The sequence below is a fragment of the Monodon monoceros genome, unplaced genomic scaffold, assembly GCF_005190385.1.
Source record: "Monodon monoceros isolate NGI ecotype Baffin Bay Population unplaced genomic scaffold, NGI_Narwhal_1 Super_Scaffold_12, whole genome shotgun sequence".
NCBI lineage: Eukaryota > Metazoa > Chordata > Mammalia > Artiodactyla > Monodontidae > Monodon > Monodon monoceros.
Window position 1 is genome coordinate 146,977,498 of NW_021703768.1, and position 14,962 is coordinate 146,992,459.

General features: G+C 49.7%; 1 protein-coding gene and 1 non-coding gene across 3 annotated transcripts in view; both read right to left on the reverse strand.

Annotated features, from left to right (window-relative positions):
• SH3PXD2B (SH3 and PX domains 2B) overlaps window positions 1-14,962 on the reverse strand; it is a 111,919-nt gene that overhangs the window by 72,820 nt on the left and 24,137 nt on the right. For both annotated transcript variants that reach the window (XM_029218050.1, XM_029218049.1), the window contains exon 2: window positions 7,278-7,358. In XM_029218050.1, the coding sequence (XP_029073883.1) occupies window positions 7,278-7,358 (81 nt within the window). The remainder of the gene's footprint in view (window positions 1-7,277; window positions 7,359-14,962) is intronic.
• LOC114893477 lies at window positions 7,062-7,168 on the reverse strand. The gene has a single exon (XR_003792903.1). It is a non-coding gene; the product is annotated as a U6 spliceosomal RNA (small nuclear RNA).

Sequence of the window (14,962 nt, forward strand, 5' to 3'; positions counted from 1 at the left end):
CGGGGGGCATGAAGGGAGTGGTGCTGGAACCAATTCCCCCAGGGATACCAAGGGATGACTGTGCTGTGTGAAAAAAAGGCAGCTACCGTGTTTTCTCAGCTCTATACCATCAATATGGCAACGGCTTTTCAGATGGAAGGGAACAAATATTCCGTTAAGCATATAAAACATGTGGGAGGCACACCCCAATTTCAGAAGACAATGTCTGGGGAAAGAGTGTGTCTCAGGGTTCAGCAAAGGCAGTATTTGGGTATAGATGGTTGGTGGAATCCTAGGCCAGGTGTTGACTAGGAGCTCGCTGGGATGTCTTCCCAGCCGGGCAAGGCCCGCCTAGGGAGCGAGAACCTCAGCCCTGCCCCTCCTACACCTGCTCCCAGAAAAGATGGGAGAAGAACACTCCCTTCCCCTTGGCTTCTGCGGTGGAGCCTGGGGGCTTCTGGACAGACAGTCCCCAAAGCTCATTAAGTGCATCTGGGGCTACAAAACTCTCAGAAGGGGGACAGACCAGTTCTATCTCAACAGAAACTGGAAACAAACGATGTTTGCTGTGTGACCTGGGGCAGCCTCTCCTGTCTCCGGTTCCCTTCTCTGGGGAAAAACAAAGGCACAGATCAAGATGCCGCCTCCGGCTTGCCTTCAGCTCTGTGATGTGCTGCATTTGGGAAACGGATCCCCCGGAAAGCCCCCGTGCCTGGAAGCAGTCCCCTAAGCATGGAGTGTTCCTGCTTACAGGACACATGTCATTGGTGCTTCTCTCGAGAACTCCCTGCCGGGCAGGGTGAGCCAGCTGGCTCTGTGCATCCCCCTGGCGCCACCCCCGCTGTCGGAATTCTGCAAGATGCCCAGCTCACAGTCCTGCTCTCTCACACTTCTGCACCTTTGCACACATGGTTTCCTCTGTGTGGGATGCCCTCCCCCATCCTGTCAGTGGGGCAACTCCTTACTCATTATCAAGACCCTGCTCAGATGTCACCTCCTCCAGGAAGCAAGCCCTGCCTGAGTTCCCTGGCTGGCACAGAGGACACTCTTTGAACACTTGCAAACATTTCACTGTGCCCTCTGTGAGGGAAGCCCTGGCTCCAGGGATGACCATGACCCTCGGCCTGGGGGATGCAATGAACTAGTGGGAAAACTCAGAGGGCAAAGGTCACATGGCACAGGGTAAAGTGTACCCGTCACACATCCGAGGCGTGTCTGTGCAGGGCTCGTGCTCTGCTCAGAGCAGTCCTCTGCAGGATGGACTATGCCTGCATCTCACAGGGAGGTACCGAATGGGCCTTCAGAGGGCAGCTGTCTTCAGAGGACAGAACTCTAAGAGCAGACAGATTCGAAGGCAATCCTGGACCTTCGGGAGGCAGGAGCACAGGCTTCAGACTCAACCACACCTGGGCCTGAGTCCAGCCATGCTCCTTTTTAGGCACGTGACTCTGCCTCTCTGAGCTTCCCTTCCCCCATCTGTGACGTGGACACAACACTGACTTCATGCCTCTAAGTGAGGACTAAATGAGATGGCGTATATGTGGACACTTAGTGCATTTTAGTAAACAGTCGCCAATATATTGTTATGATGTCACTCAACCAACCGCATTTCCGCTAGGCGCTGCCCTCAGCTCTCCAGGCATTCCTGTCCCCACCCAGTGCCCTGTTCGGAGGCCAGCTCCCTCTGTTACATTCTGATAGACTCTCCAGAGTGTGCCCAGATGAGGGCAGAAAGAGAGGTTCAGAGAGGCTGAGGGCCCTGCCCAAGGCCACACAGCCAGTCAGACAGAGGGCTGGGACCTGACACCAGGTCTTCCCACTCCAAGCCCAGGGCTCTACCGCCTGCGCCCTCACGTGAGTGAGACACGTTGCCAGATGTTAACCAGTAGCGGTAGGCATGACTATCAGAGTCCAGCTTTCCTAAGACAAGGAAGTTGGGAAATCATATCAGAAGGTGATCTCTCAGAAAGGGGACTTTCTTGCTGGTGACTGTGAGTTTCTTTTCCCATGAAGGAGCCTGAGTCATGCTCCTTCCTTCTACCCCAGCGGCCTCTCTGCAGACTGTTTCCTCTGCCTGAGTGTCCTGCCCCCACCAGAGAGGACATTTACTTCTTTGTCATCTACAGGTTATCTTCCCTTCTTTGGCAGCACGTCTCTGATTTCCCCTGGGGAATCTTCTACTCCTCTATCAGTCAGCATGGATGTGATGCTGATTCTACTCCAGTTCCTGGGCTGGCCCTGACTGGCCTGGCCATTACCCAAGATGAACCAATGAGACTTGTGCTGAAACCGTTGGGGTGTTCTCTTTTTCCCTGAAGTCACTGAGCTGACCGCTGGATACAGCTGGGAGCTGTGGCTGCCACCATACCAGACAACACCCTGCCTGGACACAGAGGAGACCAAGAAGCGGAGAAAGGCAGGTCCTGGTTCACCCTGTGGCACCTAGATCCAGCCATACCTGAAGCCAAGTACCCTTAGTCCTCTCAGTTCCATTTAGCTAATCAATGTAATTTTTGAATAATCCATATGGACTGGGTTTCTGTCATCTGCAACTAAAACACTTCTGACTAAAACAAGTTCTCATGGCCAGGAAGTGGCAGCATTTGGATAAAAGCCCAGGGTCTTAACCACTCTATTAAACTGGCATCACCGCCTGCTCTAATCTTCATGCCAATTCCTAGCAGCAACCCACGCCTATCAATAATCCCAACAGCTGACATTAGCTCAGGGCTCGACAGCCCAGAAACTGCTCTCACACACATCATCACTTTTTTACAAAAAGAAATTGAGATATACTTCACATACCATAAAATGCACCCTTTTAAAGTGTTCAATGCAGTGGGTTTTAGAATATTCCCAAGGTTGTGCAACCATGACCACTATCTAATTCCAGAACATTTTCATCACCCTAAAAAGACACCCAGTTCCCATTAACAGTCTCTCCTCCTTTCTCCCTCCCCCCAGCTCCCGGCAACCACTAATCTGCTTTCTGTCTCTATGGATTTGCCTCTTCCGGACACACATCATCACTTTTAACTCCAAAGGAGCCTTGTGAAGTAGCCACTGGTAAGAGCAGAGTGACCAAGACCGTGGACCCTGGTATTGCCTGCCCAGCTTCAAAGCCGAGTTCCAATGCTCATCGGCTGTGTGACCTTGGGCAAATGACTTAACCTTTCTGAGCCTGGGTTTCTTCATCTGTATCATTTGATAAGCTTGACATGAGGATTAAATGAGTCACTACATCCTGATGCTGAGCAGGCAGTACCTCAGGAATGCCAGCTGTTTCCCTATCATCAGCCCCATGCTACCGATGAAGAAATCACTATCAGGCACAGAGGGGTTAAGGGGTGTGCCCATGGCCACACAGAACAGGTGGCTGGGCCCCAAGTCTCCTGACTGAGTCGCCTGCTGTTTCCATTACGCCACACTGGCCGAGCTGTTCCTCCACGAAAGCTTGACCCTCCCCATACTCTCAGCCAAGTTACTGCTGCAAAAGCCAAGGCTACTCGCCAGACAGGGAGGGAGGGGAGGGGGGAATCATGAAATCATCCAACTTCAGGGTGTCGAAGCCCCGCGCGGGCCGGCCTCCTTGCCTGGTCCTTGGGATCAGCCCCTTCTTCCAGCTTCCCTCTCCCAGGTGTGGGGCTGGGGGGCAGGGCAGGCCATTTCCAGGACAGCAGGACCCTCTGGAATTCCAGGACTCTCCCACTCCAGTTGCCCATCTGGGACTCTTTAAAGCTGGCTTAAGCCCTGTCTTTAGAAGACTTTGTTACAGGAGGGGAGTCTATGTTGCAGCAAACCTCCAATTCTTACTAATTATGCTGGGGTTGGAGGGAAGGAAACCTCACTTTTAAGTTCTGGTAGAAATAAGAAAGTTGAGTTAGAACAGGAGAGTGGAGGGAATGCAGGCTTCAGACCAGGTTGCCTTGTGATCCAACCCTGGCTCGAAAACGTTCCCAAACAATGTCACCTTGGGCAAATCCCATGTGAGCAGAGCGACAGCAGATGACAGATAACGCTTGACCGAGCAAAGCACAACTGACTGAACTGTCACGACAAATGTGAGCAAAGTGCTTTCATTCTTAATACGGTATGTGGATGGGGAAACTGAGGCTCAGAAACATACAGCGGTGACACTGAGCTGAGACCTGAAAAGGCAAAGCTGAGATGTGAATGAACCCAGGTTTGCCTAACCCCAGAAGTCAAGGTCTGAAGCCCTGGGCGAGGCTGGAATAGGGAACCCGGTAACACAGTCAAGTTCCCCACACACTGCCTGGCCCATAGGCTGCCAAAGGGCAGCAGTGAGCATTTCTGTCCGCGCCACCAGGGCCTCTTCCCCACCCTCTTCTCATTGAATCTCCTCCTCTTCATGATGCTGTCCCACCCGCCCCACCCCTCTGGCCACAGCTAGCAGGCTCGGGGGGGTGGACTCTGACCCAGGAGGCTGACAATCAGATGCTCTCTCCCAGAGACTGGAGCCGAACCCACCAACTCCAGTGCCTTGACACAGGGAAGGGCACGTCAACTTGGGGACTGAAGGTGCTTGTTTGGCGGAAGAAGCTGGTCCAGAGGGGCTGGCGGGAAAGGGAGCAGGTTCGATGGGAGAGCTTGTGGCCACGTGACACACGGCCCGGGAGCTGCCAGGCTTCCAGTGGGTCATTCTGTTGCTGGTTCCGGGCCCCTGTGAGGCCGGCTGTGCTCCCGGCTCTGGTTTCCATGGGGGCACACTGGCCTCCTCTCATCAGTCCACCCCCACTTCTCTCTGCCTAAGCTAGCTGAGTGGGTGTCTGCTCTGTGGATGCCAATAATCCCTAGGCTAGCAATCACCCATGTCACTCATCTCTGCCCCCTCTGTTCCTTCTTGGAAGCATCAGGCAGGCAAGAGGCCTCTGAAAGCAAAAATATAGGTAGCACCGCTGCCCCTGTAACATGGACCCTCGGTGCACGAAAAATCAGTCTAGCAACCTGCAAAATATTTACCCGACACCCACGCTCTAAAGACCTGCCGAAATGGATCTACATAGATCACTCTTGCGTCTGAGCAGGGGGTATGGATCTCTGTCTTTCTCACACAGGACCACGCTCGGAGGTGTTGGGCATTACTGCTATCATCTTTCCTGCCTTTCCTCCAGGGTCAGCCCTTCCCCCGCCCATGCCCTTGTCTGCTCCTGCCAAGTCCCTTTTAGATGGTATCTTAACATCTTTAACATAGAGCCTCTTTGAGTATTGACATTTGGTACATGTTTGCTGCGGACCAGAAGAAAAATATCATTTGTATATGATACTGTTTGGTTTGTTGCATAGTGAACACAAAACATCACTTATGAGTTCATTACATATTAAGTAATTAGGTAACTGGTGTCAATTGCTGTCCAGTATGCAATGACTTGGCAATTTATAATGTAGATTGTTTGGTGATACTGGGGAAACAGGTTAGGGGCATATTATTATCTCCCCTCCCCCTTTTAAAATATTGGAGCACAGGCTCTGAAAATTCTCTATTTGACATTTTTAGGAACAGATTAGGTCTGTTCAACCAAGGATGACGGTGGTTAATATCACCTCCAGAGAGAACATGGAAGGCAGAAAGACAGGCTGGTGTGTGGAGGACCCAGGCTGTCTCCTGATGTCCCCACAATACCTTCTCTACATCGGATCACAGCTGTTCTCTCCAGGTCTCAGTCCCCACCTCCCTGACTGAGAGGCAGAGCAGGGACCGGATAAGCCCACTGGGCATCACATTCCTCAACCATACCGACTGGCTTCGAGATGAGCCTATGAAACACAACACTGTGTTTGCTGGGACTTCTGCAAAGTGACCTTTCACTCTTTCCTGCTAAGTGTGAGCCCAGAGCATTGTGCAACCATGTGGGATCTGAGGATAAAGCAACATCAGGAAACTGGGAATTCAGAACAAGAGGAAGAAGCTGGGTGAGAGGACACAGAGGAGAACCCTGTATCAAGCTTCACCTGAAGCCTGCCAGTTTCCTTCTCCCAGGACATTCTGTCACACCAGCCCCCTAAATCCCCCCATCTACTTAGGCCAGTTTGAGTTGGGTTTCTGTCCCTTGCAACCAAAGGATCCTAACTGGTACACAGAGGGAAAGAAGACAGTCATCTCGATGAGGCCTTACGTTGGCCTGTGAGCTATGTGAGCCCCTCACCAAGTGGCAGGGAACACTCATGGATTCAGGAAGCCGGGCAAGTTCCCATCTCCTCCTGAGGTCTGTGTTTTCTAAAGAACTTTGTTACATCATATCAGGCACTGTGACTTTTCATGACACACTTGCTTTGAGTTGCTGGCCTTTGGTGACGTCAGGATAATGCTGCTGACCCATGGATTAGAGATCTTTTACCCTCCTGGGGAGGGGCTTACACAGAGCTGTCCACATAGGCTTCCTGTGAGACTGGTGGTGCTCATGGGGGTTATAGTTCATTCCTTCGTTTGTTCATTCATTCATTCACCAAACATTCACTGGATACATACAGTGTCCTTGAATAAAACATGAAGGAAAGAGAGGATAATGAAGATGTGGTTCCTGCCCATGAGAGTCCTAGTTTAGAGGGCGACAGGCAGACAACTTCAATACAGAGTCAGGACAGAGGGATGCAGAGCTGTGGGGTGCAGAGGAGGTGGCCTTCGCTGGCCAGGGAATGAAGTCACACCAGGCTTCCCAGAGGATGAGACAACGAGGGGGCTGGAGGGTGCAGGAGGTGTTCCAGGTGAGGAAGAGCTAATGCAAAGGCCTCAGAGGAGTGGAGAAGGCGAGCACGGTGCCCTGAGAACACGGCAGGCATTTTAGGAGCCGAGCAAGGAGGCTGATGGGGAGAGGAGGCCAAGGTGAGGCAACAGACGTGGGTCTGTCTTGAGAGCAGAACAGGTCCACGAGGTCTGAACGCACTCAACACGACTACACCAGTTCAAGATCTGCACTTCAAGGCCAACAGAAACGATCTCCAGATCAGCCTCCGTTCTAGAGCAGTCAACAGGAGCCTTTCTTTTATTTGGAAAATATTGAATATCAAAGCATAAGGCAATACAGCCCATTACTTATGTCCCCAGAGTGATGGACCCTTTTTTGAAAAATACAGAACGCTCCTCAAATCTGCGTGTCGCCCCTGCACAGGGGCCAGGCTAATCTTCTCTACATCATTCCAATCTTAGTATATGTGCCGCTGAGGTGAGCGCATAGACATCATTTTAAACAAGAACACTGTGGCTCTGAGGTCAAAGTGGAAAGTAAGTCCAAATAAACTCTTTCCCACCTTGTAGCTCACCGGAGACCCCAAATCCTTACCTGGAGATCAAAGAATTTGCTGTAGCGCCGGTAAATGGCCTCCGTGGAGCCGCTGGACCACGTGACACGGATGATGTAGACCTGCAGAGAGGGATGGAGACAGGTGTGAACACCAAGGGGGTCTTTCCATCTCCAGGACTCAAGACCAAAGCAGTTCAGAGTCAGAAAGACCTGGGTTTGAATCTCAGCTCTGCCCCTGACCAGCGGTATGACTTGGACGGGTTACTTGCTCTCTCTGAGCCCCAGCTTCCTCTTCAATAAAATAGGTCTAAATACCCCCACCTCTGAGAGTTGTAAAAAGGATTACATGAAATCAGGTGTAGGAAAGCATAAGCGCCCTGCTCATCTCAGGAGATGTTGTTACTGTCACGATTTCTTACTCCCCGCTCAATTCGGAGAGCCACAGGGCTGGCTGCTTTGTCAGTATCATCCTTAACACTTTGACTTGTCGGAAGGCACAGCCACCTGCGGCTCTTAGCTCTCTTGTATTTCTCATAAGCTAAGCCATCGCGCCACTTTCTCCAGTTGGGGCCTGGGCTGACTCATCCTTTCCCTCTGCATGACAGTTTCTCCCTCTGTAAACTGGGTTAACAGCACCTGTTTCCGCTGCCTCCCGGGATAGTGTGAGGACTCGATTAAGACGGAGGACGGAGAGAGCCACTTTATAAACCACAGGGCCATGTTTTCAACCTCTGTCACAAGTCACAGCACACACAGAAAATAATGCATTGACAACAAATGCGGGCAAACCAAGGTGGCCGCAGGAGGTCACAGCATCTGGCTGGGGGCTCTGGTGGCCCTGGACACCACCTGGATACTCAAGGGATAAGGGATCAGCACATCCATTCCTGGCTTGCACGAATTATCTGTGGTTACAGGGTAATTTTGACACTTAAAACATACATATGTGAAAGCTATCTGGAAACAGAGAAATGCTATATAAACACGAGAGGCTAGGTGTTGTTAAAGAGGCCATGGGGGTACACAGGCAGGGCCCCTGCCTCCGTGAGTGGAGGGTGAGCTGCGGAGACAGCACGTGCATAAGTGAAGATAAGTAACATGTGCGCAGGGGACGTCTGTTATTTTTTTGCCCGGTACTGATTAACCTTTCCTTCAACCAGAGTGCCTTGACTTTCCTCCTGGGAGCCTCCTTCCCTACCTCAACACAGTCCCTTAGACACCAAGGTGGGTACCACTGTCCACAGTGATTGGTTGAGGAGTGAGCACATGACCCACGCCGGGCCAATCACAGCCAGTAAGAATCAGCCCTGGGACTTCTGCTCTGACCCCTGAGAAAGATAAGCTCTCTTTCTTTGAGGTTGCTAGGCTGTTAGGATGCAACGTGGAGATGCCAGGGGGCCGTCTCATCATCGCTTGGGAGGAGGCTGCCTGCGAATGAGGCCAGTATCAGTGGAATCCTGATGACACAGTCTGACCCTTAGGTCCAGCTTTGCCTGTAGCTCTATCTACTCCTTGTCTGTTCAGTTTCCTGAGCCAGTAAATCCTGGGCAACACCCACACTCTGGGATTATTTCTGAAGCCAGTTTAAGCTGGGTTTCTGACACATGTAATTTAGTCCTGACGGATGCAGGAAGGGGAGCGGGAGAGATCTCTGAAGCTTGAAGTCATCATGGTGCACCTTGAAGGACATGTAGATCTAGATAGCAGGAGAGGAAAGAAGAGACCGTCGGTGGTAAGGGATGATGGTGGAGCAAAGACGAGCTCAGGGAGTACGGGGGACCACGCCTAGCAGTGGTTTCCAAAGCGGTTTTAGACAAAGTCTCTTCCCAAATGAGTTCTTGCTAGGATACCTTCATTCAAAACAGGAAAAGGAGGAGCTACGGGGGGCCAGGGCCAGAGCCCATTGTGAACACCAGGGACTCATGGGAGAAGATTTTCCAGGTGAGAAGAGATGAAAAATGTAAAGACAAATCAAGACAAGATGGGAGGTGCCCTTGAATGCCCAGCTAAGGGGTTCACCAGGAACAACCACTCTAAATCCAACATCTATTTCATTTCAGCGAAGCAAGGCAGGAAGGAAGGCATTTGGACTCTAGACTCACGCAATTTCCTAACCCCCAGGGCCTCAGTTTCCATCTGTAAAACGGGGTCATCGAGCCCATCTTACATAGAATTGTGATGATTATCAGAGGTAAAGCTCTGAGCTCCTTGCAGAGAGGAAAAGTTCAAGAAATCTTAGTACCCTTCACTCTGAGTCCCCAGTGTCTACCGGCCCCAGTTCAGAAAGACAGACTATTTCAACACCAGGGATTCAGGTATCCCACCTCCCTCCGCCTTGTTTGTGTCCACTAGTCCTGGGTACCGCATAGAGCCAAAAGACAGGGCAGGGCATCCTTTGGGAGGCAGAGACACCCTGGAAAAGTGATTTTACGACAAAAAGAGCTGTCTCCAAAGCCACCTGAATAGTCATTAGTCTTATTAAAAAGAAAGCAGGGGAATCCCTGGTGGTGCAGTGGTTAAAAATCCACCTGCCAATGCAGGGGACATGGGTTCAAGCCCTCGTCCAAGAAGATCCCACATGCCGTGGAGCAACTAAGCCCGTGCACCACAACTACTGAGCCCCCGTGCGACAACTACCGAAGCCCACGCGCCTAGATCCCGTGCTCTGCAACAAGAGAAGCCACCGCAACGAGAAGCCCGCGCAGTGCAACGAAGAGCAGCCTCCACTAGCCGCAACTAGAGAAAAGCCCATGCGCAGCAACGATGGCTCCCATTCACTCATTCACTCTACAACATTTATTAAACACCTCTTGTGTACCAGGCCCTCTGCCAGGTGCTGGGTCACAATGAGCAGCAGGACCGCCTCAGACCCTGCCCTTGGACAGTGGGAAGATGGGCAATAAACCATCAGATGAGGAAATCCGTATGTAATTTAAGTTACAGTAAGTGCTAGGAAGGACCCCAAAGCCTGCTGTGGTAGCACAGGATGGGGATGGTGGCGGTGGGTGTTCTTGGAAGGGAAGGTCCCTCTGAGGGAGCAGCCTTTGAACTGAGACCTGAAGGTTGAGGAACTGGCTTGGGGAAGAGCTGAGGAAAGTGTACTCCAGACAGAATGCAAAGTACAAACGAAGACACGCAGGCTGGAAAACGCTTGGAACGTTTGAGGAACCAGAAGACCATTATGGCAGGACAGAGCTGTCAGGGAAGGGGACGTGGCCAGGAGGGGCAGCAGCTGTATCACAAGGGTCTTATAGGGCTTATAGGCCACGGTGAGGGATTTTTATTCTATTGAAGTTTTGAGGGGTGCAGGGGGCTGGGGAGGAAGCGTTTGACATAATTTAATGTATGTTTTAAAAAAAATATCCATCTATATAGGCCTCTGGCTGCTGTGCAGAAAATGGTTTTGAAAAGGGGCAGGGAAACTAGCAAGGGGGCTTTTCCATACCTGAAAGGGACCATGGAACTCAGCCAACCCAATGGCCCCACCTTCCAGATGGGTAAATGGAGTCCCAGAAAATACCCTACCAAAGGTCCCCATCCTGGGGGATGTATAAACAAAGTCTGTATGACTATCTGTGAAGGATAATGCCAATGTGGATTAAAAACAAGAAAAAAAAAAAATAAAAGATCATCAAAGATTTTAAAACCAACTCAAAGCATACACCCATAAACAGGAAAAAAAAAATTCTGCTTACGTAATTCATTCTTCATCTCTTGTTTACAATTTTTAAAAAATTTATTTATTTAGTTAGTTAGTTATATTTATTTATTTATTTATTTAGGTGTGTCACTCTATTTAGGTGTTTTTTCATTTCTGTCAGTAATATTTTCTAGTTTTCTTTTAATTTTTATAAAATTTTATTTATACAGCATTTTAGAATTTTATTTATTTTTTTATACAGCAGGTTCTTATTAGCTATCCATTTTATACATATTAGTATATACATGTCAATCCCAATCTCCCAATATTTATTTATTTATTTATTTTGGTCTGAGTTGGGTCTTTGTTGCTGCATGTGGGCTTTCTCTAGTTGCAGCAAGCGGGGGTTACTCTTTGTTGTGGTGCGTGGGCTTCTTGTTGCAGTGGCTTCTCTTGTTGTGGAGCACGGGCTCTAGGCGTGCTTCAGTAGTTGTGGCACACGTGCTCAGTAGCTGTGGCTCGCGGGCTCTAGAGCACAGGCTCAGTAGTTGTGGTGCATGGGCTTAGTTGCTCTGTGGCATGTGGGATCTTCCTGGACCAGGGCTCGACCCCATGTCCCCTGCATTGGCAGGCGGATTCTTAACCACTGTGCCACCAAGGAAGCCCTTGTTTACTTTTTTTTTTTTTTTTTTTTTGCAGTACGCGGGCCTCTCACTGTTGTGGCCTCTCCCGTTGTGGAGCACAGGCTCCGGACGCGCAGGCTCAGCGGCCACAGCTCACAGGCCTAGCCGCTCTGCAGCATGCGGGATCTTCCCGGACCGGGGCACGAACCCGTGTCCCGTGCATCGGCAGGTGGACTCTCAACCACTGCGCCACCAGGGAAGCCCTGTTTACAATTTTTAAAGTTCTGTCCCTATGGTACAAGAACTCTGTAGCAGATCTAACTGGTTTATTGGAATCAACCTCTGAGCACAATGTCTGCATTTTTAGGCACAGATCTAACTTTTTGATGAGAATTGTCCCAATGTAGGGCTTTGGCCTTGCCCACGGTTTGGGGGCTGGTGAAAGAGCCCATGCACTGGGTTCTAATACCAGCCCTGCTGTTGGGTGAAACTCACAAGGTACCAATCTCTCTGGCCACAGTGTCCTTCTCTCTAAAATGAGGACAGCAATCTCCCCTGAGGACTCACTGCAATAACTAAGGTACATATAGGGCTTTGCCAATGCCCGGTACACATGAGCTGTGCAGTTCGCTTTTCCCTCATGGCAGGTATCCGGTATTCCTCCTTATCTGGTACCTCCTCTCTCCTTTTGGTAATAGACCCTGCTTTCCCTTGGAGGGTCACCTTTCTCCCTCCCCTAGTCTTTGTGATAGGGAGTATCGTGTGTCCCAAGCCTGGCCAACCAGAATCTACCAGTCCCTGATCCCAACAACGGTTCAGGGATGGGCACGTCACCCAAGCCAGGCTGATGAGACTCAATTCTGGGACTTCTGATGGCATGATCAGGAAAGAGACCCTTTTCCCCACTGCAGTGGCGAGCTGGGAGAACTCTACACCGTGATTTAAGATGTAGAAAGCACAGAAGCAAGCAGAGCTCAGAGGGAGAGAAAAGTGGCGTATGTCCCGTGACACTGCTTGAACCCCTGGACCCGGCATCCCGGACATTCCACACACACAAGCCCAAACCTTTTTTCTTATTTAAAGTCAGTATGAGTTAGTTTTTGTTACTTGCAACCAAAGTATTCCTAACACATCTGACCTTGGCTTTTGGATTATATCCCAAACCCAGTTAATACTCAGTGGCCTGGTGTTAAGGAATTAAAAGCAGACTTTTTCGTAGCAGCATTAGTCACAATAACAGCCAAAAGGTAGAAACAACCCAAGCGTCCACTGAGAGATGAATGGATAAGCAAAATGTGTAATATTATTCAGCCTTAAAAAAGGAAATTCTGACATATGCTATAACATGGATGAACCTTGAGGACATTATGCTAAATGAAAAAGACCAGTCACAAAAAGACATATACTGTGTGATTCCACTTATACTAGGTAGTTAGAGTAGTCAAATTCATAGAGACAGAAAGTAGAATGGTGGTTGCCAGAGGCTGGGGAAAGGGGAATGGGGAGTTAGTGCTTAATGGGTTGGGGAAGATGAAGAGTCGTGGAGGTGGATGGTGGTGATGGCTGCCACAACAATGTGAATGTACTTAACGCTACTGAACTGTACACTTGAAAATGGTTGAGATGGTAACATTTATGTTATGTATATTTTATCACAATTTAAATAAATAAGTAAATAAGTAAATAAGCAGATTTCCTTCAGAGATTTACATAGTACATGTCATGCTCCCTGGAAGTGACACTTATAACTTTCTCCTTGGTGTAGCCCTCAAAACACGTGCTGCCTATCTGAAGAAGAACTTATATCCAGAATATATTTTAAAAAAACAAACAAAAAAACACAACTCAACAGTAAGAAAACAACCAACCCAAGTACATGATAAACAAAAGATCGGAATAGACACTTCATCAAAGAGGATACATGAGGACCTCCCCGGTGGTGCAGTGGTTAAGGATCCGCCTGCCAATGCAGGGGACACGGGTTCAAGCCCTGGTCCGGGAAGATCCCACGTGCCGCGGAGCAACTAAGCCTGTGTGCCACAACTACTGAGCCTGCGAGCCACAACTACTGAAGCCTGAGAACCTAGAGCCCGTACACTGCAACAAAGAGTAGCCCCCACTCGCCACAACTAGAGAAACGCCACGTGCAGCAATGAAGACCCAACGCAGTCAAAAATAAAATAAATAAATTTATTAAAAAAAAAAAAAAAAAAGAGAGGGCTTCCCTGGTGGCGCAGTGCTTGGGAGTCCGCCTGCCAAGGCAGGGGACGCGGGTTCGTGCCTTGGTCCGGGAGGATCCCACATGCCACGGAGCGGCTGGGCCCGTGAGCCATGGCCACTGGGCCTGCACGTCCGGAGCCTGTGCTCCGCAACGGGAGAGGCCACGGCAGTGAGAGGCCCGCTTACCGCAAAAAAAAAAACAAAAAACAAAAGAGGATATATGGATGGCAAGTAAGTGCATGAGAAGATATTCAACATCATTAGCCATTAGAGAAAGGCAAATTAAAACCATGATGAAGGATCACCATGCATCCATTAGAATGGCTAAGATTAAAAAAAATACTGACAAAAACAAGTGCTGACAAAAATGTGGGACCACCTGAACTCTCAGACATTGCTGGGGGGAAAACAAGATGGCACAGCCACTCTGGAAAGATCCTTGATGGATGCTGAACCATGGGATGAAAGGTTGTTGGAGAAAAGGAGAGTCATACAGGGTGAAGATATCACCCCAGGGATTAGTCTCGCAGCAAAGGGAAAAATGTCCCTTTTCAATGGAGAGATCTGGCGACCACAACTGTAATAGGTGATCAAACCTAGCGTGACCAATAAGAGGGATAATTAGACCCTGAGGTGATGCAATAGGAAGTATACAAAACCTTCTGTCAAGTACTGTCACCAAAATATTTAACCTGAATCTCAAGTCTCTTGACCTAAGTTCCACTTCATAGGAAGTACAGGAGGGAGAGGAGCAAGCTAAATGACATGAAAGGAAACAATCAGATAATCCAGAATGTGGGATGGTCTACAAGTCTACTCTTAGGGCACAGCTCAAGTGCTACCTCCTCCAGAAAGCCCTCCCTGACTGCTCCCGCCCCACCAATATTAGGTTGGGCCTCCCTGGTGCATGTCCCCTTGGCACCTACTGTCCCATCACAAAGTCGACTACACTTTACAGCAACTGCTGGCAGCAGGAACCATGCTTGTCTTGTACATACACTGAATGCTGTATGCCCAGCTCTGAGCACAATGCAAAGTCTGTACTTTGTGGGAAAAAAATGAAGAAGACACGAAGATGCCAGGAAGTCAAGCCCTCTCTGGCCCCTGTCCTGCTTCACCACAACCCCTCCCTCTGGGAATGAGCAAGCACAGAGACCACACTGGTGTCCGAGGGCCACGGAGGAGGCCTTAAACCGGAATTAGCCACCAGCAAAATCCCTTCTTACACAACCTCAGCATCA